Source organism: Mercenaria mercenaria, chromosome 14 (genome assembly GCF_021730395.1).
Source record: "Mercenaria mercenaria strain notata chromosome 14, MADL_Memer_1, whole genome shotgun sequence".
NCBI classification, from domain to species: domain Eukaryota; kingdom Metazoa; phylum Mollusca; class Bivalvia; order Venerida; family Veneridae; genus Mercenaria; species Mercenaria mercenaria.
The window spans coordinates 16,281,726-16,306,763 of NC_069374.1; the positions used below are offsets into that span (position 1 = coordinate 16,281,726).

General features: G+C 39.5%; 1 protein-coding gene across 1 annotated transcript in view; it reads right to left on the minus strand.

Moving 5' to 3' along the window:
• Window positions 1-10,395, minus strand: part of LOC128548109 (fibropellin-1-like) — a 30,330-nt gene extending 19,935 nt beyond the window's left edge. Inside the window, exons 1-2 of the mRNA XM_053522504.1 lie at window positions 10,216-10,395; window positions 7,506-7,605 (exon numbers count right to left, since the gene is read on the minus strand). Coding sequence (XP_053378479.1) covers window positions 7,506-7,605; window positions 10,216-10,395 — 280 coding nt within the window. The remainder of the gene's footprint in view (window positions 1-7,505; window positions 7,606-10,215) is intronic.
• Window positions 10,396-25,038: the final 14,643 nt, after the last annotated feature.

The following is a 25,038-nucleotide window of genomic DNA, read 5'->3' on the forward strand; positions in this document are numbered from 1 at the left end:
AACTGTTATACTAGATATAAGTAAAAAGTCACTATGATTTCGCTCTTCAGAATTTAGTGAATAAAGAGATACCTTTTGAAAAACCAAATGCTTTTTAGTTCATGCTGGATATTTGTATGCCTAAACAGAAGCGATTGTTTTGTGCTCAAACTAGGCGTTCCAAGTTTTACATGAATACCTTCATAAAATGACCTTTGCATATGTAAAACACCATTAATTATGTCGATATAGGTTATAGCTTTTCTTAAGATTAGGCATCTGTGCTTTTTGGCATGTAAAAAATATTGTTCCAAATTACATGCTGAATTACATTTCAGTTTTTTCAGTTCATAAGTAATCCGACATGGCCCCATTCGGACCCGATCGACGTTTCGTTTCAGCATCCCCCCCCCCCCCCCCCACAATTTCACCTTTAGAAAATTTCAGTACCAAATTTCCGTGGCTCTCTGCATTTAAACGGGCTTGCACCGTTCTTGTTTCCAGTATCACCCATCTGAGGTATTTCATTGTAGTTGCTTACTAAATGTAGTTACATACTGAGATTCCACGATGATTATACTGGACCATGGCTGCATTTACAGAAATTTGGGATAGGTGCCAAATGATAGAAGAAAACAGAGGAAGAAGTAGGTTTTAGAATTTTGAACGATCTAGACCTCCCCCCCTTACAGAAATTGTCATGCTTGTCCCCGAAACCTATACTTTACCACTGGACGACAGGGCTGTTCAAAGGTGGATAGCCGTGAGCATCTCGATATGAGAAGTGTACGCTATTCCAAAGAGAAATAACGTGGTACGACATGGTACTATCTGACAGACTATCGTAGCAGATGATGGCTAGTAAAGCCCTGTACTAGCGTCATTGCTACTGAGCACAGAGTCGGCTTAGCCATCATGAACACGCTTGACCTCGCTGATCGTTTGAATGCAAATTAGCGAGTGTGTGTGAAATGAAGTAAGACACGAGGAAGAAGTAGAAGCCAATTCGATTCAAAATGACCAGATCGGTATATCGCAAGACATTGGCATGCCAGTCCCGACACCTTTCGCTACACTTGAACGAGAAGGGCTTGTTAGTAGGTAGTTAGCGAGCATCTCAATAGAGTAGTGTAGGCTTTCCTAAAAATCGTGGCAACTGACTTTGGGCGTTATGAAAGCAAACAATCATTGCAATGACGGTCAAACTAATATCCCCGACCCCCGGCCCTTCCATTGCCTACCAAGGCGGAGTCGGCCGAAAGCCTGCATTGACAGTTTTCCCGCGCGATCTATTGAAAAGTCAATCTGAATGAGAATACTTTACGGTTGCCGTTCGGTCATTCGAGTTTTTGATTTTGATTGTTTGAAAATAAAAAGAGATTTGTGTTTGCCAAGTTTGAAATTTCGACATGACATACACAGTTCGGGCTTAATAATTAGTTTTTTGTACTAGGATGCGTTGCAAGCTTGTCATAAGTAGCACCCTTTGGCATACAGAGCTGGTTTGTATGCCGATTAGCTCTTAGCGGACATCAAAAAGACCAGATCCTGTCACTAGGGACGGGGGATTCCTACTTTACCAAGCTTTAAACGCTCGTGATGGCCAAAGCGGTACTTATGCTACTGCACATCACCCTACCATAGCATAAAGTTGGTCTAACGACACCTCCATACTTTGCTGTCCTTTTTTTGTTTTTGCCTAAACTTAGCCCAACTCTCAGCGTATCGGTTTGCCGTTCGGTCCATATGCTTAGTATTTTGATTTTTGTTTTTTTTTGAAGATAAGAAGAAGAGAGGAAAGTTGCATGTTTTTTGTCCGATAACCAATCCCAACAGGCTGTACACTTTATAACAACATTGAATTTTGAAGGCTTTGATTTTTCTGTTACAAGTAAGATCTTATGTTTTGCCAAAGTTCAGAAATTTTGATGTCAATTATGTTATCATGTAGCAATGTGAGCAAGCCAAGAGTCGTTTTCTTAATTAAGCTAATCAAGAACTTATCCCTCACCGCCCCTTGCCGTACTCACCACCAATGATAAAAGTGACAAAGCCCTGTGGAGAGAAACACATTCAATAGCTACAATAAGTTGTGCACAACTTTAAGACATTCGACCCGCATGACGACTTTTCTCGTTTCTGTCGGAACAAGCATTAGTGAAACTTTCGATGAAAAAAAAAGTATTAAAGGGAAAACATATATTCTCAATCTGTATAATTTCTGTTGCACTTCCGTTTTACTCTCACTAAGAAGAGTGGAAAACGAGTTCAGATGACATTGTGAGAAAGCCGCGTTCGTCAATGACGGGAATCTTTCAAGGCATGGATTGGACATGCACGATTGATGGATTGAACGTGACGTATCGTCTGGCAAAGCTCGAACTATTACTCGGTTCTGAATTGAAAAGAGCAAGTGTGCAGAATAGAAGACAAGTTTATGTGTACATTTTCTGTCGGTATTCGAACTACTTCAAGCAAAAGCCGATCTTTGGAAACAGATGCTTAGGTGAGAAACTTGCTATAACTGGTGCAATTAACTAGTGAAGGAGAAAAGACTTCAAACCTAAGCAGTTCGAAATTACAATGAGTTGTTACACAAAACAATTCAACAGAACGTTCCGGCCGAGTAATGACTTTACAGGAGACGACGGTTTTTCGACATCAAAGATGTCCTCTATCAAGTTGACGGCCTGTAAGAAACTTTTGTTACCAGTACAAGTCTGCCAAACACCAGAAAAAAAATAAGTCGATCTCAGAAACAAAGACATTACTCAGTTACGCGAAGGATCGTTGAAGTGCAGGAAATTGTTTTGTTAGGGCTGCTAACGGAAAAAAGACATACAGACGAACTTGTTCGGCAATCGACAGAATAGCTTTTGATGCCAGCCAACTTCATCGTAAATTTATGAAAGACTGGAAAGATAGGTTTCTCCGACTTTCGAATAAATGTATCTAGATACCTCCCTTGAGTTCACGATATGATAGGTTTGCTAACGCCAAAAGGTATTTTCGTACTTCAGATTCCGTGCGATCCGTATATACAGAGTAGGATATAAGAGTAGTGTACACATTCCGGATATCGATTATGTTACATCGATACTGGATGGCTGGTCGTTCGCGACGTGATACGATCATAGCAATTATAAAGACATTTCATATCGGACTGAGGCAGACAAGAAGGAATATTGCATTAACATATTTTACACAACATAGATCGATCAAGGTTCATCGTCTCGTGTTACATTAGGCCTTCATAGATAAAAGCAGTACGACAAGCCGTTCAGGCACAGAATCGGGACATTGAAGAAGCTGCACCTGAAATTGAATAACGTATTGTCGACGTCGTGACTCACTTGGAAACTGGGCATCGTACCTGGTCAGAATTACTAACTGGTCGTGCTTGGGCAAGTGTATCTGTTTCGTCCATAGTGGAGATATGAACTGTCCGAATCACCATCTTGCACAAATGCCGCTATCAGGGGTACTTGCTCTGTTGGAAAACTTTTCTGATTCCGACAGTGAATTGTTACACAGTAGTTAGTGCACGGTAATGCGAAAGCGTTCGCTCAAGAAGAACGTTTCAATTCCAAAAGAGCAGTGGTAACTGCGGTGTGAAGAACAACAATTCGGTGGAATGGAAACGTTTATTTGTGAATATGTTGCAATTTCAAAAAAACTTCGTAGACGTCATCGGAGCGTGATTCATTATGTGCAAATACTTAGAACTCTTTCCTTTGCAGAATAAGGAATGTAAATGACAATTGAATTTTATTTCGGGTTCGATTTCTATCCCACTTGTATAGAAGATGTCTGAGGGCTCGATGACATTGTCTGCTCTGATTTTTGCCAGTGCAAGATCTGGGGCAGAATGTCGTCGGGTAATTGAGTTAAGACTTAACAAACTAACATATTAGATTACTATCATATCTTAATCTTCGTTACACTTATTCTTTTTATAAGGTTGCAAAGGTACCTGTCGCTCTCGTTTTCAAACAACTGTCATTGCTCCTAACATGCAAAAGTGAAGGAATATAATGTGGGTAGTTGTATGGCTATCGGCATTTTATGGACGATCTGCATAAGCACTGATAACGATCAAAAGGTGTCCTTGTCTTCCGTCTAATAGCGGAAAGCTGCAGTCATCATGATGCACGGACTCAATCTGTAGGACACTCAGAAGACTCGAGAGTAAGGTATTTTTTCATACTCGTGTGTCATTGTCTATCATAAGTGTGGTTCTTCAGCTTTTTATGATGGATATGTTATTTCGCCCAAATATTGCGGGGTAAGGTGGATCAACCGTCAGTGCCGTTGTCGGGTGTGCGAGGCTCTCAGCACCCTTAGTGGTTTACGCCGGATACACTGGTCATCTCATTTGTTGTCGAATACCCCAGGTTCAAGTGCTTGCCGTAACATAGTATTGGCATGAGCTTGAATTTGTGCGTCCTGACTGTATGGGTCCGTATCATAGTCCTTTTCTTTGGCAGTGCGAGAGCGACGGTCTTTGCCATAGTACTCTCAACAGGCTTTCTGCAGCTGTTTGTACTGCACATTACCACGATTATCAACTTTCAAATCCATTCTGGAACTTTTTAACACAAGAAAAAATTAAAACAAAAAAAATGGACCGCGGAAACACCTTGAAATTTGTTGTGGATAATACGCCTCGACCAAACTGAACAACTGAGCTTGTGCAGCGCTTTTAAAGGCTCGCCTTGCGAAAATAACAACTGTTGACGTCACGAACGATTTGATTGGTGATAGCTTTAAAATTCGTTTGTCCCACAGGACGAGTCTACAAAAAAGTTAACTAGCCAATCAGCGTCGAGCATTTTTTCCTCAAGTTTTTAAGTGGTTCACATGACCATATTGTGCAGCGTCGAGAGTAGAGTGTTTTTGCATTTCTCTCGCTCGTTGTGAAACATGAAATGGTTTGATCTGGCAAAAGATTGACATAGGTCTAGGTCCCAAAAGTATGTTCCAGTACTTGAAATGCCAATGCCAAGTTTTTTCACTATTAAAACAACGTGTTGGACATATTGGGAGTCTGTCTCTCCCACATTAGAAAGATTCGTATAGTGTCACTGATGTGTTTGACCAATCATGAATCCTACATTAATGAAAAACTCTTCAAGATGGGATGTTTTGGGAAAGTTTGTCCCGTACATACAAGATGACAATGCTTTGTACTTTCCTATGTTTCATCTCGTTGTACTAGGAGGACAAATAGTATGACCAAGGTCGCACTTTAGCTGCCACAAGTCAAAGGGCGGTCATGTTCTCTATGTGAAAAACTTGACGGGAGTATGAAATGTCTCAAGCATTACAGTATGGACCAAAGCAAAGGGATCAGGATACAATTGCTTTGGACATTCAGGAGAAGTTTCTCCTATCAGATCTAAAGGCTTAGGTTCACAGGGCTGCGAAACATCGCTTTGCTAGTATTACTATATGCTATGGGAATCAGGTTTTGCTATTAATACTATAAGCCTTGTCCATAAACCTCACACAATGCTTTGACATTCCAAAATGTATCATCATGTTGTAATAGGAGGACAATAATCATATCTGACGCTATCTTGTATCAGCTTGACTGTTTGTCAAATTTGTTCTTGTATGCAAAGGCAATGGGCATACAAGGATACCATTCTTTGACTTCCTGGAGTAAGTTTTCCTACCTGATGCTAAACGACTACGTACGTTTGATGAAAACAATGTAGGACATATTTGTTCACTTCATGTTATGCTTCATGGTGTTTTATACTACTGAAAGGGGATTAGAAGAAAAGCATAGTGACTTTTGCATTGATGGCAATTTCTAGGATTGTATGGAGGAAAAATTGCATTGGGACAAATTCCATATCATGATGTTTGTTTCCTACTGATTTAGCAACAGGATAGTGAGAAAATTAATTACTATCCTGTGACGCATCAGGACAAAATTCCCAAAATTATATAGTGTATACGATTTCATTGCCAGATCAAACTCTAGAATGTATAGGGATCGGTAAACAGGATAGAATTTCGATGCCCTTCCCTTACAATCTAACTGCGGCGTCCGCGACAGTTAGCAACAAAGAGTTATTCGACATCTCATTAGAGGAACGTCGTGCTTCCTTGGCGGGGCAAGAGCATTTAATCCTGTCCACAGATCCTCGCAGCGTCGGTTATGCAATCCTATACCGGCTCGCTGCTCGCCAAATATAGTGTCGGGTCATGATAGACAGCTTTACCACTTAACCATGCCGCATCAGTAATCAAACAAGGGAGGAAAAATGTCACATCAGTAATGGACTATGTTACAATTATACCATCATGTAGGATACGGTTGGATGTAGGATAAATTCTCCAACATCATACTGTTGATCGAAAAGTATTTCAAATCTTCTGATATGCCTTATGGTCTTGTTTTGTCATTCGATAGCTTGTAATACTAGTCTTGTAATGATTTTGCTGTACAGTTATTGATAGTTTGATAAGGACATCTCGTCGATTTTGTAATGGTTTTACATTATGTTCAAGTTTTCGCATGGACAATACCTTTGCTTAAGTGCTATCATATTTTCAATACCAAGTGTACCAGGATTGAATGCAATTTCGACGCAGATGCTGCGGATTGGAATATATGAAGGGGCCGGTGACATAGATTAAATGAGACGTTCAGCAAAAAATGATCAGTCAAGAAAATCCAGAGTTTTGTTGTTCAGTGTTGAAATTTTGAAGGAGCATCTACTTACTGAGTATCTCTGAAGTATAGTTTAATTGGATAAACCACGTCTCATTTTATCTTTGTCTCGACCCATTTCTTGATCTAATATATGTATCTCGTGATGTGATTGACCACACTTGTCCTTCATGTTCACTTAATACTCAAAGGGCACTACTGCATGAGTGAAAAGGTTTACTCCACCTGTTGTGAATGCCAGTGTCTCTTAACTTTTCATTGCGATTGCGACATACTTAGCATACAAGCTGGCAAGGTATTAATTGCGGACAGTCAGAGCAGGTATTGGACTCATAATACAAGACATTACAAATTGAACCTTTCATCTCGGAGACCTTTACCATTACTTTTTTATTGAAGATAACAAACACAATAAACAAACAAGTGTGCCTCTTTTACGGGCCATAGCCACTTGCACGGACAAGTTCATCATACAAAACAATACATTGTAAATATCAGAGTTATCATTTCAATTGTAATAACGTCTCTCCCTGTTTGCTAATCACCACCATCACTAACATCTGGACCTCTGCTCTGCTACTGTAATAGAAAAAAATATAAGACTAAATGGCTTTCAAATTGTCAAATCTCTTCCCAAGAAAATTGTGAGGAAAATCTATCATTGCATCTGTAACTCACTGTTTCATATTTCTTTATTTTTTTTGTGCATCACACCAATCAAATGTAAAATGACACTTGATACTGACAGTCTCAGTATAGAAATTATATAATAAAAGTTCAGATCAAGACTGAAAAGGTATTGTATTTTTTTTTAATCAGTATTTTTAAATGAAGATAGTACCTGATTTTTTCTCACAAGTGCTAGTAAAGCCTGTGCACCCATCACTTCTGTTTGTATTGTACAAATTGAGCATCTTGGCCTGTGCAATAACTGCAGTGCACTGAAAAAACAATAAGCAAAATCTTTTGAAAATCATGCTTCTTTATAATTTCATTCTGTAAAAGTGCTTTTGTATTTTTACACACATTGAATGAGATGAAATTTAGTCTAGAAATATTTCTGAAACTGATCATTTCTGAAAGTGTGCTAGTTCTTATATTCTTCAAAAGTGTTTGATTTCATGTTTTCGCCTTACATAAATGTTCTTTACAAAGTTTCTACAGCCTTACACTGTGGATGAAGCTGAAAAGGCATTATGTCTGCTAAATTCAATAGAGAATTTTTGTAAAATAAATACCTGCTTTTCTATCCATAATTTACAGCCTGTGGAACACACACACACACATCACTTCAGTAGCTTCTCACTTCTTCAGTCTATGATTGTAAATATTTTGCAGGTTGGACATGTTGCTCTGAAAAAAAAAAATAAGCAATACTTCATTCTATCATTGAAGTTTTGAAGAGCATTAGTCAAAGTATTATTATTTTTTATATCATAAATGTGACAGGTGAATCGGGTCTATAAGTATATTTTTTATGTACATTGAGCATCTAAGTAAGCTAAGCCACTTCAAAAGTTCAAATCACAATTCAACATACTGAGCAGTGACTGATGAAACACATTCACTACCTTTTTTTCAGCTCCTGTATCATGCATCCGCCCTCCATCCTTGGTAATTTTTATCGGCAGTCATTCTGAGATGTATTTTTCATCAAGTTTTTTTTTCCGATCCTCCCTCTACAATCACTGTAATATGTTGTTATTTCAGAGGGAATCTTGTGGACCGTTGAAAGCCACTATTGTTTGTTATGTCCATGCTCCTAATAATGACGTGAGTGATGACGTTAGCTACATTACCCGTGAGGCTATTCTCGGAAAATGCCCAAAAAAGACGAGAAATGGGGGATGAATGACGGGTTCATTTCAAATCAATGTTTTGTTGAAACTTATTTTGATCGCAGAATAGATGTTAATGGTCTCATTTAAAGCCATTATTTTATCTTTATTGTATGTAAAATTTTCAATTTCATATCTTATTTACTTTTTGCAAAATTATCGCCCAAACCTTGCACCTTTGTTGTAACGGGCGGCATTGTGGTTTACCGTGGTGGTGTCATTTTTGAGCAAAAAATCAGGTCTTCCAAATCTTTTGTAAATTTCTGGACATTTTAACATCAAAACAAGAAAGGGTTTAGCTTTGTATGAGAACCAATCATCATGAATTAATTGAATAAGATATTAGATATATATAGCTGTTTCAAAAATCAATTATTTTCGCGAGCATTTTCACAAATTTTGAAATTTTTCATGTTCAATAATATGCTAACCAAATGTTCAGGGGAAAAATGAAATAAAAATCTTTTACATGCATTCAATACGCTAGCAAACAGGCTTTCTTGTCCTAAAAGAGAGATATTTTTTACATCCATGAATTAGATAAATACGGAGGTTGAAACTTGCAACTTTGCAAATGGCGCATTGCCGTTAGGTTGTTACAATACGGTCTGTCACTTCTGAGCTAAAATCACATAATTTCCACACTATTGTATATTCTGACATTTTAACATCAAAACAAGGACAAGGGTGGGTTTAGTGTCGTAACGAGACAACATCATGATTTTACATTAAGAAATGAATAGATATTTACGTTTCAAAATCACTCCATTTTCGCGAGCATTTCACATGAATTTCATCAATTTTTCAGAAGTAAAAAATAATACATAAACAAGTGTTTCAGAACAAGATTTTTGCATGCAAGTCATTACGCTTGCAAACAGGCTTTTCTTGTCTAAAAAGAGGTATTTTTTACATCCATGCGTTAACTAAATTATGTAGCTCCCAAAATTTGACAGATATGCATCATTCTGCACATTATGCCGTTGCGCGAAAAAAATCAAATAAAGTGTTTATTTCCACTAAAAAACTTATCATAACAAGTTAATGTCATTCACTGACGTTTATAATTCACCTTCCTTTTCATTTTGTTACTTCCAATCCTCCAAATTATTCATATAATGCTCAAAAATCAGAGAGAACTTTTTACTTTTATTTTGTTCAATGCAGTGGTGACTGCCACGCACTGTCAGTATGGGTACGCTGTAAATTGACATGAGCGTCACAGTTATGAGAATTTATAACTGAAAATTCTGTGTTATGCTCTGATCTAATGTTCATGAAATAAAAAACAAAACAATGTTGAATGAACAGTATGAGACTTTATTTACTGTTCTGTGTTACTGTTTCATAGCTAATTCTTGTAGCAAAAAAATATTTTATTCTATCCATTTCTTTATACAACGTGGTGGTCTAATATTAATGGTAAAATGTTCACGTAGGGCCTTGTCTGCTCCATCCATCATTTTGGGTTCCGTCGTGATGTTTCAAGTACAAATCCGAATTTGGGGTCCAAACTGTGCTTACCCAATCGCGTTCTATATCTGAATGATAAGTACTCATGTATTTTCTAAGCATGTAACATCAATGTTGATATTATTTCATATCCAGTCTGTCCTTTTTTTTTGTTATGTCTCGTACTTCACAGTATCAGAACTTCTTTGCATGTCAGGAAAAATCACGTAAGGCAAAACTCCACATCAATCAAATATTCACTGTTCGGGTATGTGTGAGAAGTATAAGGTCAATCTTGTCTGTTCTTGATGTAGAGCTTGAATATTCATCCAAGTTTCTCTGAAATTCCAAGAGGTAGTTACTAATGTTAACTTCATTGATTGATACTTTTGTGATGTGTCGACTTGCCTCCTTCAGATCAGGCATTAAGGAATTCGCCATTGTGTCGAATACTACAGAGTTAATTTTCCATCTTTGAACTTTTCAATGAATGTAAGATGGAAATCCTTCATGACGCTTATATACTGCATTTCTTTCAATACATTTAAAGTTATAAATCTGGTCTCGAATTATCGCCCTGTTGCATGCAAAATTTCCTGAAAAAAATGCACACTGTGTGCACCCGCCTTGGAAAAGCAGTTTACTGGGCACAGTTATGTCTCTTCTATTGTGCCATGTAGACCACGCGGGTTGTCCCACTGTGTTATGTCTCCATGCACACTTGTCATTTCCTTATTTGAGCTCTGTTTTATGTATCTTTTGCAAAGGTTTCGATGTGATCTAAGTACGAATTTTCCAGGTCTGGTTGATACTTCAGTCATACCATTCTCCCTGGAAATCGATGTATATTACCGATGTTAAAGGTTTATTTGAAGCAAATAAGAGTTTCACTAAATGAACGTACACCCATAAAAATACCCCCATTTTATAGGGGGGGGGGGTTCTTTTTTTTCCAGTCATTTTTCCCTTTTTCCCGCACAAAAATCACTCAAAGCACCCTACCTGTCCCTCGAAACATCCATGTCAATTCGCTTTTTTTCATATCCCCATTTAGTTTACTCAACGTGAACTTTTTGCCCTTTGGTCCCTTGGATCTATGAACAGTTTTATTTTAGTAGCATAAGTGTTTAGCATCAATTTTGTTTTCTCGGCTGAGACAAATCCTCTACGTCATGTTTACAAGAAGTGGTCCAGCACTAAAAGCCTACGAAGTGTCTTTGGGCGTTTTAGTTTGTTGTGAATGTGTTCGGAATATTTGGAAATTATTTCCTTGAAATATTCAACACGTTAACTCTTTTAACATAGTCACATACATCTGTGCGGTGTCTACACGCTAGTGTTTGACAAACATTTGCAGTTGTAGCTGAATCAGGCATGATTTGAAGTAAGTCCGAATGCTATTATTGAAGATCCTTTTATACTGGTTTCTGTGTCTGTAAATATATTGGAGTGAATGGACTCCCTGCAAGTTCCATTTTCAAGCAGTTTAGGTTGCGTTTTTGAGTTACTTTTCTAAGTATATTAACAATTGCGTTCTTTGATTATTTCAGATGTGTGGTTCTTTGCCGTAGGCAAAGCTTCACATATGGAACTCGATGCTGGTTCATCTTTCTCGTTTTTCGAAAAAAGTTTGTTTATTGACTATTGCTTGGTCCGTTTTCGCTGTCAGGTTGTTGAATATTTTTCCAACAGTAACATTCTTTGATATGTCAGCCGGATGGTCTAGATGACTAGTGTATGCTGGAACATGCATGAAAGTGATATCGCCTCGTCAGATTAACTTTGACGGGATCGATTTTGGATACGATTATACCCTATGTATTGCTAAACGGAGTAATTGTTCTATTTGAGAACAAATACATGAGATAATCTGATAGATAATTGAATGATGCGGCGGTCTGTAATTCGATGATTTCACAGTCCTTGGTACCTAGTGTCAAAGTGCTAATTCTTGGGCATTTTGTTTGGCTCAAAGTACGGCTTTTACGTTCACGTGCACGAACCCAGTAGTCGTCGTATGTGGAATATAGGTTCAAGATGTCTGTCTGTTTCGTTTATCTGTCGTACAGAATGTTCGACGTAGAATTGTAAAACGGATTAAGTAAGTGTTTCAAATCGGATGATGGTAGTCTCATCAAATCTTGTATGTAACTCGTCCTTTCATAAATCCTTATATCTATGAGCGTGCGCCCGAATCGTTTGTAAAAGCGTCTTGTCAATATATGAAGTATGTCTAGCCATTTCCAGTTGTACGGTTTAGCCATGGAAAAACTTCCCACCTTTTGTTGTCTTAAATTGAAATAGAGATCGTACGCTGTTCCTCGTTCGATAATAGCTAACAACGACCGTCCATAATAACACCAACTGTTTTTAAAGGATAGCATTGGTGGCAAATACAAGTTGATGTATTAGCAGTAGCAAGTTTAATGAAAAATAGCGAAATAATGAGAGCTACAGAGGCTTTCACATGCATGATTATAAAACATATAACATTTTCTGATTACGAAGTCATCATTAATAGTCATTTTTCAGTTCATTTAACAAAGCTCAGCTTCAACTGTTTTGCTTGTTTCTCTTTACTAGAACATGTTGACGTTGTATTCATTTTCTTTTTCCTCGAGGTCTGTTCATTGCTTACATCCATTATCACATCTCCTAACAGCGTAGTTTGTTTCACTTTCTTTGGCTTTGGTTGTGACCGAAACTGTTGTGTTTCATCTTCTATCTTTCTTTTACCCTTTTGAGAAGAAGTCGAATCACGCTGCTCTGAGAAGTAGCCATGCAAGGTATTGTTCCACAATTGTTTCATTTGTTTACGCTTTTGCTTCTGTTTCTGTTCACTTACTTGTTGCATCACGGCCTCTGGCGATATGAACAACTCGAATTCACAAGCTTGTGCATTTTCAGCAACACGTAGACTTAACAAATCTTTGTAGTGGCTGTAAGTTGTTTCTGGATGTATAACAGACATCACTTTCAGCACCTCGGATAAAGTTTGTTTCACAACAGCACGGGTGTCGAGATGCAGTGGTTGGTTTTCTCTCTGCAGTTTTGACAAGTAGTCTAGAGATTCGATTTTACTCAGCTTTTTGTTTTCTTCGTTGATCACTTTTACTGTGTAAACAGTAATCTTGTCTAGACCACCAGTGTCGATAATCTCGCCTCGACTTTTCATTCTGTTGAACAGGTCGATACCCGCGTCTGCTTTTGCGTTGTTTAACCGACTGTGAGTCACTGTGATCTTCTTACGCGAGGCAATCTTTTTCAGGTCGATGGTACCTTCCACCAAGCCAGTGACAATGTTTTTGGCCACACTGTACGTTCGCCACGTACTCGGCTTTCTCTGAAGCAAATCTCCAAACATGGTCGTTTCCACTTCCTCAGTGGCAAGTAAACGGTTTCGTTTACGGGCTTCTAAACCACGAATGATGTAGCTGTTCTCTTGGTCAGTGTCCATGATCTTTGCAAAGTAATGTTTCTGACCAAAAATGACGAAAGGTAGCATCACCTTTTCGTGCTCCAGTTTGCTCGGTGGCCTGAAAATGGCTTTGTCTGGATTGCGATAATGCAGTTCGTTCAGTTCTTTTGCGACACCTTTGGATATGGCATTAGTGATTGCACACGCTTGCTTGTAGGGATCATGTTCGAACTTATCTATATTCTTTCGATCATCGACCGATATCCAACCTTTGTTCAAAATGCTATTGTCCTTGTACGCGGCACATAGATCAGTAAATGTCATGTTGAAATGAAACATGACGCTGTCCGTATCACCATACACTGTTTCTGCATTACGTGTGTCTCTCAAGTACCAGTCGGTTTTCTGAATATGTTGACGACCCGTAGAAGTGATACAAGCGCTGACTTTGCCCTCTCCCATGTGTGTCAGGATACCGTAGGAGGGAATAGCTTTGGTCATTGGCATGTCATCTTCACTTTCACAAAGCACGTTGTAGATTAGCGTTTATCGAACGTACATATCGTTCTTGTACTTGTGTCGAGCATTCAGTATCTCTCCCATACTCGCAGTATGTGACTTCCAAGTGGTTGGGCGTGAAGAAGCAGACGTAGTAGTTGGCTTCATCTTGGAAGACATCGCTTGGACAGTCTGTTTCCTTTATGTTTCTTCACGCAACATAAAATGTGTCATGTGTATTATTCGTTGTCTTTTTAAAGGTTGTGCATAAACTTGGTTTTCTGGTCACAATGGTTTAGGGTTTCCAAAGTTTCCACTGATTCCTATCGACGGATACATGGCCGAGAAGTCTAGACAAGCAATCGGTTTGTCGAACACAACACCAGGCGATGGCAGATACACGTAGGCTCCGTCGTATTTGCTTTTCTCATCGAATTCCATTAACAAGTGATCACCTATTAAAGAATCAACTTCTTCACAGAATGTTTCGCACGTATAGTGATCCCGAAATCGCTGACCACACAAGCCATTTTTGTAATTATGCAAGAAATCTCTAATAGGTTGTCCTAAGACACCATCGTCGTTGGAATTCAAGTACTCTGCAAAGCGAGCTATGTCGTCAGTATACTGCGACTTCAGTTTCAGTTCCTTGCTCACGTAATCGTCGACCAAGTTTCGGATTGTGTTAGATGCAGCAATCGTGCGTCTAGACAAGTAGCAGACAAAGGCTGTCAGTTGTTTCGTAAGCGTCTGTCCTTTTCGATAGGGTCCGACTTGTTTATTCTGATTAGTCAGTCTGCCCGTCGCTACGTTAAAGGTGGAGTTTCTACCCAATCTCTTGTCTTTGTTATAGCTTCGATGAGACCTTCGTGAATCGTTACTCGTTCTCAGTTGGTTCAGTCAGAAATCTCACATACAGCATCAGATGTGTCAACGTGTAGAAATGACGACCATGTTTTGTGTTTTTCAATCTAGCGTTCTCGAACTGCTGTTTCAGTATCTGCAAAGCTAAAGAAAAGTCAATCTTCTTACAATCACCATACATTGCATAGAAATCAAAGTGCTTGTCGATCGTTTTGGTTTTGATAACGCCAGACTCGAACTTATCTATCAGTTCTCTAGTATCCGGATGCGACCTCGTCACGAATATGTTTCTAGTAGTATTGAGTAGTTGAGAGTGCACAACCTATTGTTTTTCTTATGCGGTTTGAGTTTCTTCTTCTGCAACCATGCCTTCCGTTGAACGGAATAATAAAACTTAGGTGCGAGAATAGGCGTTTTCGCGTGTTGGAAGGTACTCGGAGTGTGGATTTAGGATATGTACGAACTAGTGATGAAAAACTTGTAACCAGATGGAAATTGTTTCAGTTGTTGTTATCAACGCTGCACACTGTGGGAATTACCAGAGGCTTCTTGAAGTTGTTTACTCGATCCATTGTTCGTTTGATCAATCGAATTTAGAAACGACAGGTATCTCGAATAACTGACATTCTTTGGCCAACACAAGTTGTTTCTTGCCAAACTTCGTCAAGCTTCGTTTTTTTGTGACAACGGTACAGATCGTTAATCAACATTCCTGGAAACAATTTGTAGCTGAGTTCTAGCAAATTGTTGTCTTCAAGCATCGAGATGTCTCCGTTCGTTTTTCTCATTCTTGATGCTTTCAAAGCCTTAGTGACGAGAAACTTGTTGAAACCGAAGCCGTTCATTGCTGACAAGTCGTGAACGAGATCTATGTCGTACTTGTCCGCTGCCTTCAATAACACTTGCAAGTCAAAGCCAAGAACGTTATAGCCAGCAAGGTAGTCTGGCTTTACGTCGATTACCAGATGCACGAACTTCTCGATGAGCTGCCTTTCGTTTCGCACGCAGTATATTTCTGGTTCAGGCAGCTGCTCATTGGAGAAAAACCTATGCATGTGAGAGTAATCGTAGAAATCACTGCTTTCTAATGCGTCGTTCACAGTCAAGCCTATGACTCTGTACAGCCTGTCTCCTTCTTGATACACTAGACTGATTTGTATGATCTCGTCGTCGATCTTTATCTCTTTTGGCATCGACCATTATGGATTCAATGTCAAAGATAACGTCTTGTGATGATAATGAGTATGTCCTTGATTGACTATCATAAAACCACTTGTATCGACTTAGAATCTCGAACACGACGTTTCTGATTGCACGTAAGCATTTTCATGAGTAGAGGAAACTCGAAACCTTTTGGCTTCTTAATGAGTCTGCCTTTGAAATCAGCGTTCGTATAATTTTCGTACAAGTCGTAACAGAACTCGTTGATGAACTTGTGTGAGTTTCCATAGACGCGTTCGTTGTTCACAAACAGTTCTAATACTCTCTTATTGCTTTCATTTTCCGGATGAATCACTCGCGCCTGAAACTTGTGCGGTTTGTATTGCTGTTCGCGAAGTAGTATTCGTCAGCAGCAGCAAACAGTGCCAGCAACGTTCTCTAATTTTCTTCCGACACGTAATGGGTTATATCGCTGACCTATCTCGTTACAAGATGTTTGTTATCTGACAGGATAAGTTCCATTTTCGTCACTTTGTTGCACTGTATCAACTACTACTTCTGTTTCTCCTTATGGATTCCGTGGATGTGACGTGGTTGAATACATGTTCAGGTATCGTGCTAGCATCAATTTTGTTATTAGAGCAATAAGCAAACAGTTGCTTGTTACTCAACGTGGTCGTTGTTATGTCATGAATAAAGAAAATGGCATTCGCTTCTGCAGAATCACACATCTTCACTCGATGAGCGACATTTGAATACTGATCCAGTTTGAGTTTTGAGCTTGCTTTAATAACTGAAAATCGGACGAAAAATAACTTTTCAAGTGAAAATCTGAACTCTTGTGGTTTGTTTTATAGGCATGATTCTTAGTTTTGGCAGCACAACTAGATTGTCGCTCACGTAGATAGGTGTAGATCGTTTAGCAGTGACGTTTGTGTGCTGTTGTTCGTTTATTGATGGCGTGTAACTGCGTAGTGCAGTTTGTACAGGATACTCGAGGCTGTGTTCATTGTAAAATACATCGTTTATGAGTTCTGGACAAGACACGATTCTGTTGTTGAACAGAACTTCATCACGAGCGTGCACATCGATGTTGTATATGGCATTGATGGGAAAGACGATCTGCTTGTTCATGTATTCTAACATGTCAATCACATGAGATCCGTCGTCGGTCACCGAGTATCTAGGAATAGAGAACTGAACTTCTCGCTTTACACTGTCCCGTAGCAGTCGTACGTGACCAGGTTTCGTTGGGTGTCTAGTGAATGTGAACGTAGGTGCCGTCTTGTAAATAAACATTCCGGGTCGACCAAAGTAGCTGCAGTACGCTAGACGCCGTTCCATGGTCGTCTTTGTGAGATCTTTGGTCATGTAAATAGAGAAGCTTGGGTAGTTCTCGACTGCCTTTTTGACCAATGCCTGATTAATCTTCTTATATTTGAATTTTCGTGTCGGATCCATGTACGACCTCGTACTGCGTGTTCCATAAACTGTTCGAACGTGGTATCACAGTGTGCGCATGTTGCTTCGTCGGCCCGGCTTTTCCAAATGAAACTCGAAAGCAGCGAAAGGTGTGGGATTCATCCTAAAGAGATACTTGTTGGAGGACGCTTTCGTAGAGGCGTCTTGTAGTTTGAGACTGTACTCGTCGAGTTTCAGTTGCAGTTTGAGCTTTTCGTTCTCGTCCTGCTTATCGATCTGTCTGTTCTTCACCTGAGCAAGCAAGTCTGCCTTGTATCGTTCCATGTTAGCTTTCTGTTCAGCCAACAGAGCAGCCGACTCAAGTCGTTTCATTTCGAGCTGACCGGCAAACTGCAGCTTAAGGTCTTCTATCTCGCGATTCGTTCTCTCCTTGCTGGTTTGAAGATCTTGTTTGAACTTTCGTTCGCGATCGTTTTCTAACGTCTTATACCAGTCTCTTTGTCTCTGTTTCTCGCTCTCGATCTCAGACTGCACTTTGATCAGCTGAAACTGGTGTTCGTGGTTCTTGTTCAACGTTTCTCTATTCATGGAGTTTTGAACTTCGGTCTGCCAGGCATCCAGTTTCAGTTTTCCTATACCCAGCTCGTACTGAGTGTTGACGCTGTAAGCCTGACTCTTTGCTTTGATTTCAGCAATGGCTATGGTCGATTGTATTTGATTCAATTTGATATCGTGCTCCATCTGAGTCGACTGAATCTCCGCTTGTAACTTGGCCGCCTCTAGATCGTTCACATTCTCCTTGTCGCGAGTTTCTTTCAACTTTGTGACTTGTTCCTGCAGTTGAGAGAGACCGCGTAACTCTTCGATGGCTTCTACTAGTTCTCTCTGTTGATCTTTCAACACGTCGGTCTGAGTTTGTATATCACCCAGCACGGTTTGATGTTCACTAACGTGTTTGGCAGTGTCAAGTAGAGTATCGTTCACTTTCTTTATCTGTGACATTTCGGCACTGTATTTACTAGTCCGCGGATCCGATGATATGTCGGCTGCGAAGAGATCTGGAAACTTGACATTTCGTTTGTCCTGTGCGTGTTTCTTTGGCTCAGCCTGCTTAGCTTGTTTGTCACGTTTGTTTCTATTTGCTTGTTCGGAAGTTTCTTGTGCACGTTTTGAATTCTGTCTCTTGGCAGTTAGGTTTGCGTCTACGTTGAGCTTCTGGCTATTTTGGTTAGGTTTCGTCTGGTCAGTTGGTAATGAAAGCGGAACTAATAAATCTTGTCGGATTGCTGGACGTTGTAGCTTGTGTCGTCTCTGGTTGGCTTATGCGTATCGTCGAATATTTCTACAGACATGTCTTCGTTAAGATCGAGTATAGTGTTATCGGTTTGTATCAAAATTGTCTGTGGCTGTTCTATCTTAATCCGTTTGGGTTCTTGATGGATACTGTCCGCTTCGAGTGAGCTTCCTTGATAGTCGTAGGCTAGCAGTCTTCTTTCAGTTGCACGTTTTCTCTGTAGCATTTCGGTGGCATTGGGTAGCACAATGAAAGCAGCATCGTCGGTTGCAGCATTCGCGCTATTAAACATCGGAACGTAGACTAAAAAGTTTGAATCAGCTAGTTGGTAATCTTCTCCGAAGCAGCTAATGTAATCACATACCCTTTCAATTGTCTCGAAACGAAGGAGTATTGGCTTGCCAATTTCTGTAGGTAGTCCGCTGTTTACACTGTGTGGCTGAGAGTTGAAGCAGTAAAACTTGTTGTCCTTGCAGAACAAAGCGAGACACAAGTCATTTTCTAAAAACTGTAGTATGAAGTTTTCGTGTTCTCCGTGGTAATCGATGATATCATTAAACTGCTTAGGAAGGTTCTTATCTACCTTTCCTACACATGTCTTCGTCTCTAGTCTGATACTGATTCCAGTGCCTTGAATTTGAATGTATCGTGGTAGCTCAATGGGCAGGATATGCCTTTTACGTTTGTTATAACAAAGCATCTGGTTGTAGAGCAGATTGCCATACACCATCATTTCGTCGATTTTCGAACCGATATCGAAGTACGTTGCATAGATAAGTGCGAGACAGGAATAAACAGCACTCTTAGCAGAGTCCGTCGTTTTCCTCGTATTGAATATCGAAAACGTAACTGTTTCTGCCTCGTAACAGCGATTAAACACCTTGGTGCTTTCGTTTGCAACATCTTCTACGTTGACTTGAAATGAATTGACCAACTTGATGTGTCTGATGTCTATCGGTGTCTCGTCCTTAGTCAGTCGAATAGGAAGTAACTTGAATCTGTCTGTGTGGTCGCACATCATTGTACGTGATCGATACGTTCTGTTATCGTCTTAAAACTGTTAGAGCCGCAAAGTCACTTTGACATTTCCGTGTGGATGATATGATAAAATCGCGTCAGGTAACTAACAGTGCGAAACTGTGATACTCATTTCAATAGTAGCAACCAAAAGGCGGGGTGTTGAATACTAGTTGAATGACTTCCAGAGGATCATTTTATATCGTAATCTACAAGCGGATCGTGTAATTCGTGACTAGTGCACTACACGTGTTTCGATATCTAAAATGTGTGGTTAGAATGTTTTAGGCTCGACAGTCTCGTCGGCTTTCATGTACAGATAACGTACCACGAAGTATGACGATTCTATTGTCACTAATGCATAATGCGTGTCTGCCAAGGCAATTGTGCAATGACCAGAGCACACAATATTCCAAGGTGATACAATGGTGCGTTCTATGCTATGGCGCTGATCCTTCATCTTCAATTAGTTTATGTTTGCCTCATTTGGGATTTGTTAGGTGTTTGTAACTTAAGCTCACTATTTGAAACTCTGCGGTATTTATCGTCCGCCTGTGTCATGTCAATGGCTAGGGATGGATAGGATCTTGACTTTCGCATCTAGCTTTTCGAGTTTTCAAGGTTCTTCAATTGTCCTGTTCTGGTCTAGCTGCGTTTCATGGGTTTAGTCTGTTTAGGCAATCAATGGAGATTTTTTCTGATTGGAACTTCGGCGAATCCAATGCTAGTTTTTTTCTTTCTGTCTCTAGGACATGTTCATCTTTGTCTGCGTTGTTTTTCCTCCTCTTGCATGATCAGTATGGTGTCTTCAGTAGCGGTCGCATTCGGTTTCTTGTGACCTCGGGCAGGATGTCAATGTGTAGTATTGTGTTATGTTGACTCTGTTTTAACATCATTCTCGATGCTTCTGTTGTCTATAACTATGATATGGTTGTTAGTATTGTTGTCTCAATCGTTCGTTGAGTTTTCTATTATCAATGTATCATCAAATCTAGACATTACTAGCATCGCCAATGATGACTGTATTTGCTGCGGTTGTAAGTCTTGCTCCGACACTGATGTGTCTTCATTAGCTTCGAGTCATGGTCTGTATCGGTCGGAATGTGGTTGGTATTGATAGGAGGTTCTGTTATGTCTGTCTTCATTTCGCTTCTACTTTATCAAGGGACTCTTCGCTACATCTTGTTCATCAAGTTTCTCTTGCATACCTCCCACCTCTTTGCTTGTTCTGGTCGTTAAACAGAAAAGAATCCTAGTCTTTGGTGTAGTTTGTCACTAGCCTTTTGAAAGTCTTGTAGAAGTCGGACTTTGTTGTTTCGCTTTCAGACTCGTCGATGGCGATCTTCGTGTTATCGTTTACTGACGGATCGTCGAGTAACAGAGACGGTCTACTGCTACTGCTGCGCTTAGCCTTTTTTATTTCCCTCTCGTCTGACTCGACAACGTTCAACTTGTGCGATTCACTTGGTGTGTTGTTGAATTCCTCGTACAGATTATTCGCCTCATAGTCAATGCCGTTATCATCCAAATTATCAAACTGACTCATGATTTTGATGAACTGCTTTATTGCATTACAGCTCATAGCAAAGCATACATTTTTTTTTTCAACATTTTATGGCGAACGTTTAATACTTTAATTGAGATTAACAGACCCGTGTCAAGTGTTCTGTCAAGTCGTAGTGTTACTCTTTTGTTTGATTGTTCGTTGTTGTTGTCTGTTCGGTCGGAGCTTCACCATCTTTTAACCGCAACCTCGATAGCGATGTACTAAAATAGCAGAACAATCGAAAAAAGGAAAAGGGAACCCAATACATTCCTCCACTTCTACTAATGTTCAGATGCTTTTTCGCATCAATAGTAGATTTAATAAAGGAAGACTTGATTGATTCCGACAGAGTCATATTGGCATTTCGTGCACCATCACTTATCAATCCAGTCGTTCTGCCTATGATGGAAAGTTCTGAAATGACAGCCGACGAAATACTTGATTCAATCGAGGATGAAGTAGATGACGGCGTTCACTTTGAACTGAATAAGTATCTCACAATTCAATGTTTCAGAATTAGAGGCAAAGATGAACAACAGGATTGAGAGAAAGAGGTTACCAATACTGTAACATAACGTGACTCAAACTTTCAAAGAAAGAACAGCAATCATTTACAGTCTGTCAAGTTTTTTACTGTGCGCTTATTTAACCGTTTGTATCACCTATATGATTTTTGACACAACAAATTTATCTTCAATAAAAATCAGAGTCGCTATATTGATGTAGCAGTCTTCTATCACTTTCTCGTAGGATCATGTCTGTAGTGGAATATATCATTACTCTGACCGAACAAAATTCGACCATTAATTAAACCGTGTAAGATTTTCATACGTTCAAATATACGAACACATCTACGACGTATCAAAAATCTTACAAGTTTTTTCAACAAGGTCGATTCTATAAGCGTGGTATGGTTGGGCATGTTGGTCAATTAGATAGAACATTGGGTAAAGCATCCAATGTGCTGAAGGTTTTGTGTGTGAGTTGAAACTAAGGGTATTTCTGTCAAATGTTAATGTTGTTGTAGTTGTAGTTGTTGTTGTTGGTTATATTGTGCAGTGTAACGTGTGCAATAACACATTACAAAGACATGATTACTATTGATGAACAAGTTTGATGATAAGCTGATAGTTAGATACAGTTTGTTGTCAGTTAATACTGAAGGATGAAACGACAACGTCGACATGTTTTAAAACTATTAACGATATTGTTGTTGTTGTTGTTGTTGTTCTCGTTGTTGTTGCCATTATGCACTGTCAACTTGTTCGAGGATACGAGATGTACCATGAATGATCCAGTACAGTTTTATTTTTGCAACAGTTATGTAATATGTAGGATTTTAAAGTCAATTACGTATCTAACAATTTGTTACACGACGGTTAGGGTTAGGGTTAAGGATTTAGGGTTCATACTATCAAGTAATACTGTCGGCTTTTACGAACAGTACGTGTTCCATTTTTGTTACCGTTCCGTAATGTTCAAAATGTAACATGTTTAATAGTTGCACTGTTAGATGACTAACCAGATTTCATCACAGTACAAAATCGTTGTCAACGCAGTGTTTTACCCGCTGTTCTACCCAATTGACCAACATGCCCAACCATACCACGCTTATAGAATCGACCTTGTTGAAAAAACTTGTAAGATTTTTGATACGTCGTAGATATTCATTTCATTACGTGGTTGATCAAAAATAAGTATATGTGGAACTGTGAGATACCTTGTTTCGATAAAATATACAACGCTGACAATGCTATCTAAAAGAAGCATTGAAGATATTGATAATATTGACGACGTAGGTCATATAAAGAAATTGAAAACGCATAACCGTGAACCGTTTGACGTGAGCCGACGTTTACGATTGAAACACGAACTGAAAGTAGACAAATTTTGTACGACGTTCAATTCATACGATTTAGACTTAGAAGATTTGAACATACAGAGTCTACCAGATGCGATGAATACAGTGAAAGATATGTTTGAAGCTGTGATTGACGAAGTGAAAGCGCCGTTAGAGTCTTCAGACTTAGTGCTACTCAAATTCAAGAGTTCCTCGCACGATTTTCCTATCAAAGTTCCTTTGACGGAATGTTCATCATTAACGAGTGATTACGTTTTGAATCAGATAGAAGGATCAATTCATTACAACACTAATTTCATCCTAGAAAAGTCACTGGACATTGAGAGTACTCTGATACGATTACCCAAAGGTGGTGCTCAGAAGATTAAACCCGAAGTGAACTTAGACAGTTTTCTGCATGATAGTAAGTCAATTATTCAGATTCGAAACAAGGACGACCTTTGCTGCGCTCGAGCAATAGTAACAGCTCGAGCAAGGATAGAAAAGCATCAAAGATGGGACAATATAAGGCGAGGTTTGGATGTACAGAAACAGCTAGCTATTGAATTACATCGACTTGCCGATGTTGCTGAAAAGCAATGTGGTATCGAAGAGATAAAGAAATTTCAAGCTGTCATGCCGAAGTATAAGATTTGCGTAGTGTCTAAAGAATGCTTTAACAATTTCATCTATGTAGGTCCAAATGATGGATTACCAATTTTTCTATATATGCATAATTACCATTATGATGTGATAACGACAATAACTGGTTTTCTTAAACGAAGCTACTTCTGCGATAAATGTTTGAAAGGATACAACGAAAAGGAGAAGCATAAATGTAACAGTGTTTGTAAAGTGTGTCGTCGGTTTCATGAGGATGTGAAGGAGGAATGGCATTTTTGTTCCGACTGTCGCAGGTATTTCATTAGCGAAACTTGTTACAAGCTTCACCGTAAGAAGAACAAAGGAGGAAAGTCAACGTGCGACAACTGGTTCAAGTGTAGACATTGTAAGGCGTTGATCAACAAAAAGAGGCGTAAGACGGAACACGTGTGCGGCGAAAGTTACTGCAGAACTTGCAAAGGTTTCTTCGCGAAAGGCCACGAGTGTTACATGAAGGTTGTCGACACGTCCATTACGAGTAACGCGAATTCAAGACAGGTGTATATTTTCTTCGAGTTCCAGAGCAGTGTAGACGAGATCATTCAATGTGAGCCGGGTTTTATTGTTGGAGAAAACGAGAAATGTGTCAACTGTGGCAGTTCGTCATGTGGATCGTATGGTTACAGACCAAGTCTTTGCATTGTTCACAAAGTGTGCAGTTCATGTATGGACAAGGACGTGACTGACAACAGCAGCTGTGTGCATTGTGGTCAGAACCAAAGAGTATTTCAAGGTTCAAACACGACGGAGTCATTCTGCAAGTGGTTGTTCTCTGCTGAAAACTACGGTGCTACGGTGTTATGTCACAACTTCAAGGGATTTGACAGCTACCCTATCGTGAATTACTTGCACGAGAATGGCTTTCCACCTAAAGTGATCAAAGCTGGATGCAAGTACACGACAATATCTGTTTCGAAATGCAAAATGCGTTTCATCGACTCACAGAACTTCATTACCATGTCTCTGTCGGAGATGGGAAAATCGTTCGGTGAGGTTCCATTGTACGACGGATTCTTTCCACATCTGTTCAATATCAGAGAGAATCAATCTGCCGTACTGCCTTGTCTACCTGACGCGAAATATTACGACCCGGACAATATGAGTGTCGAAACGAGGAGGAAGTTCATGTCTTGGTACATGATTCATAAACACGACAAGTTCGACTTCCAGAAAGAACTGGTCGGGTTTAGCAAGAGCAACGTTGATTTGGTGAGAAGATGCTGTCTGAATTTTCGCTCTATGTTCATGACTATGAGCAAAACTGACCAATTTAAAAAAATAACGCATAGATCCTGTTTTAAATCTGTATACTGGCTTCCCCTTTTATGAACACCAGATTTTTTCAAGACTGTAGCCCACAC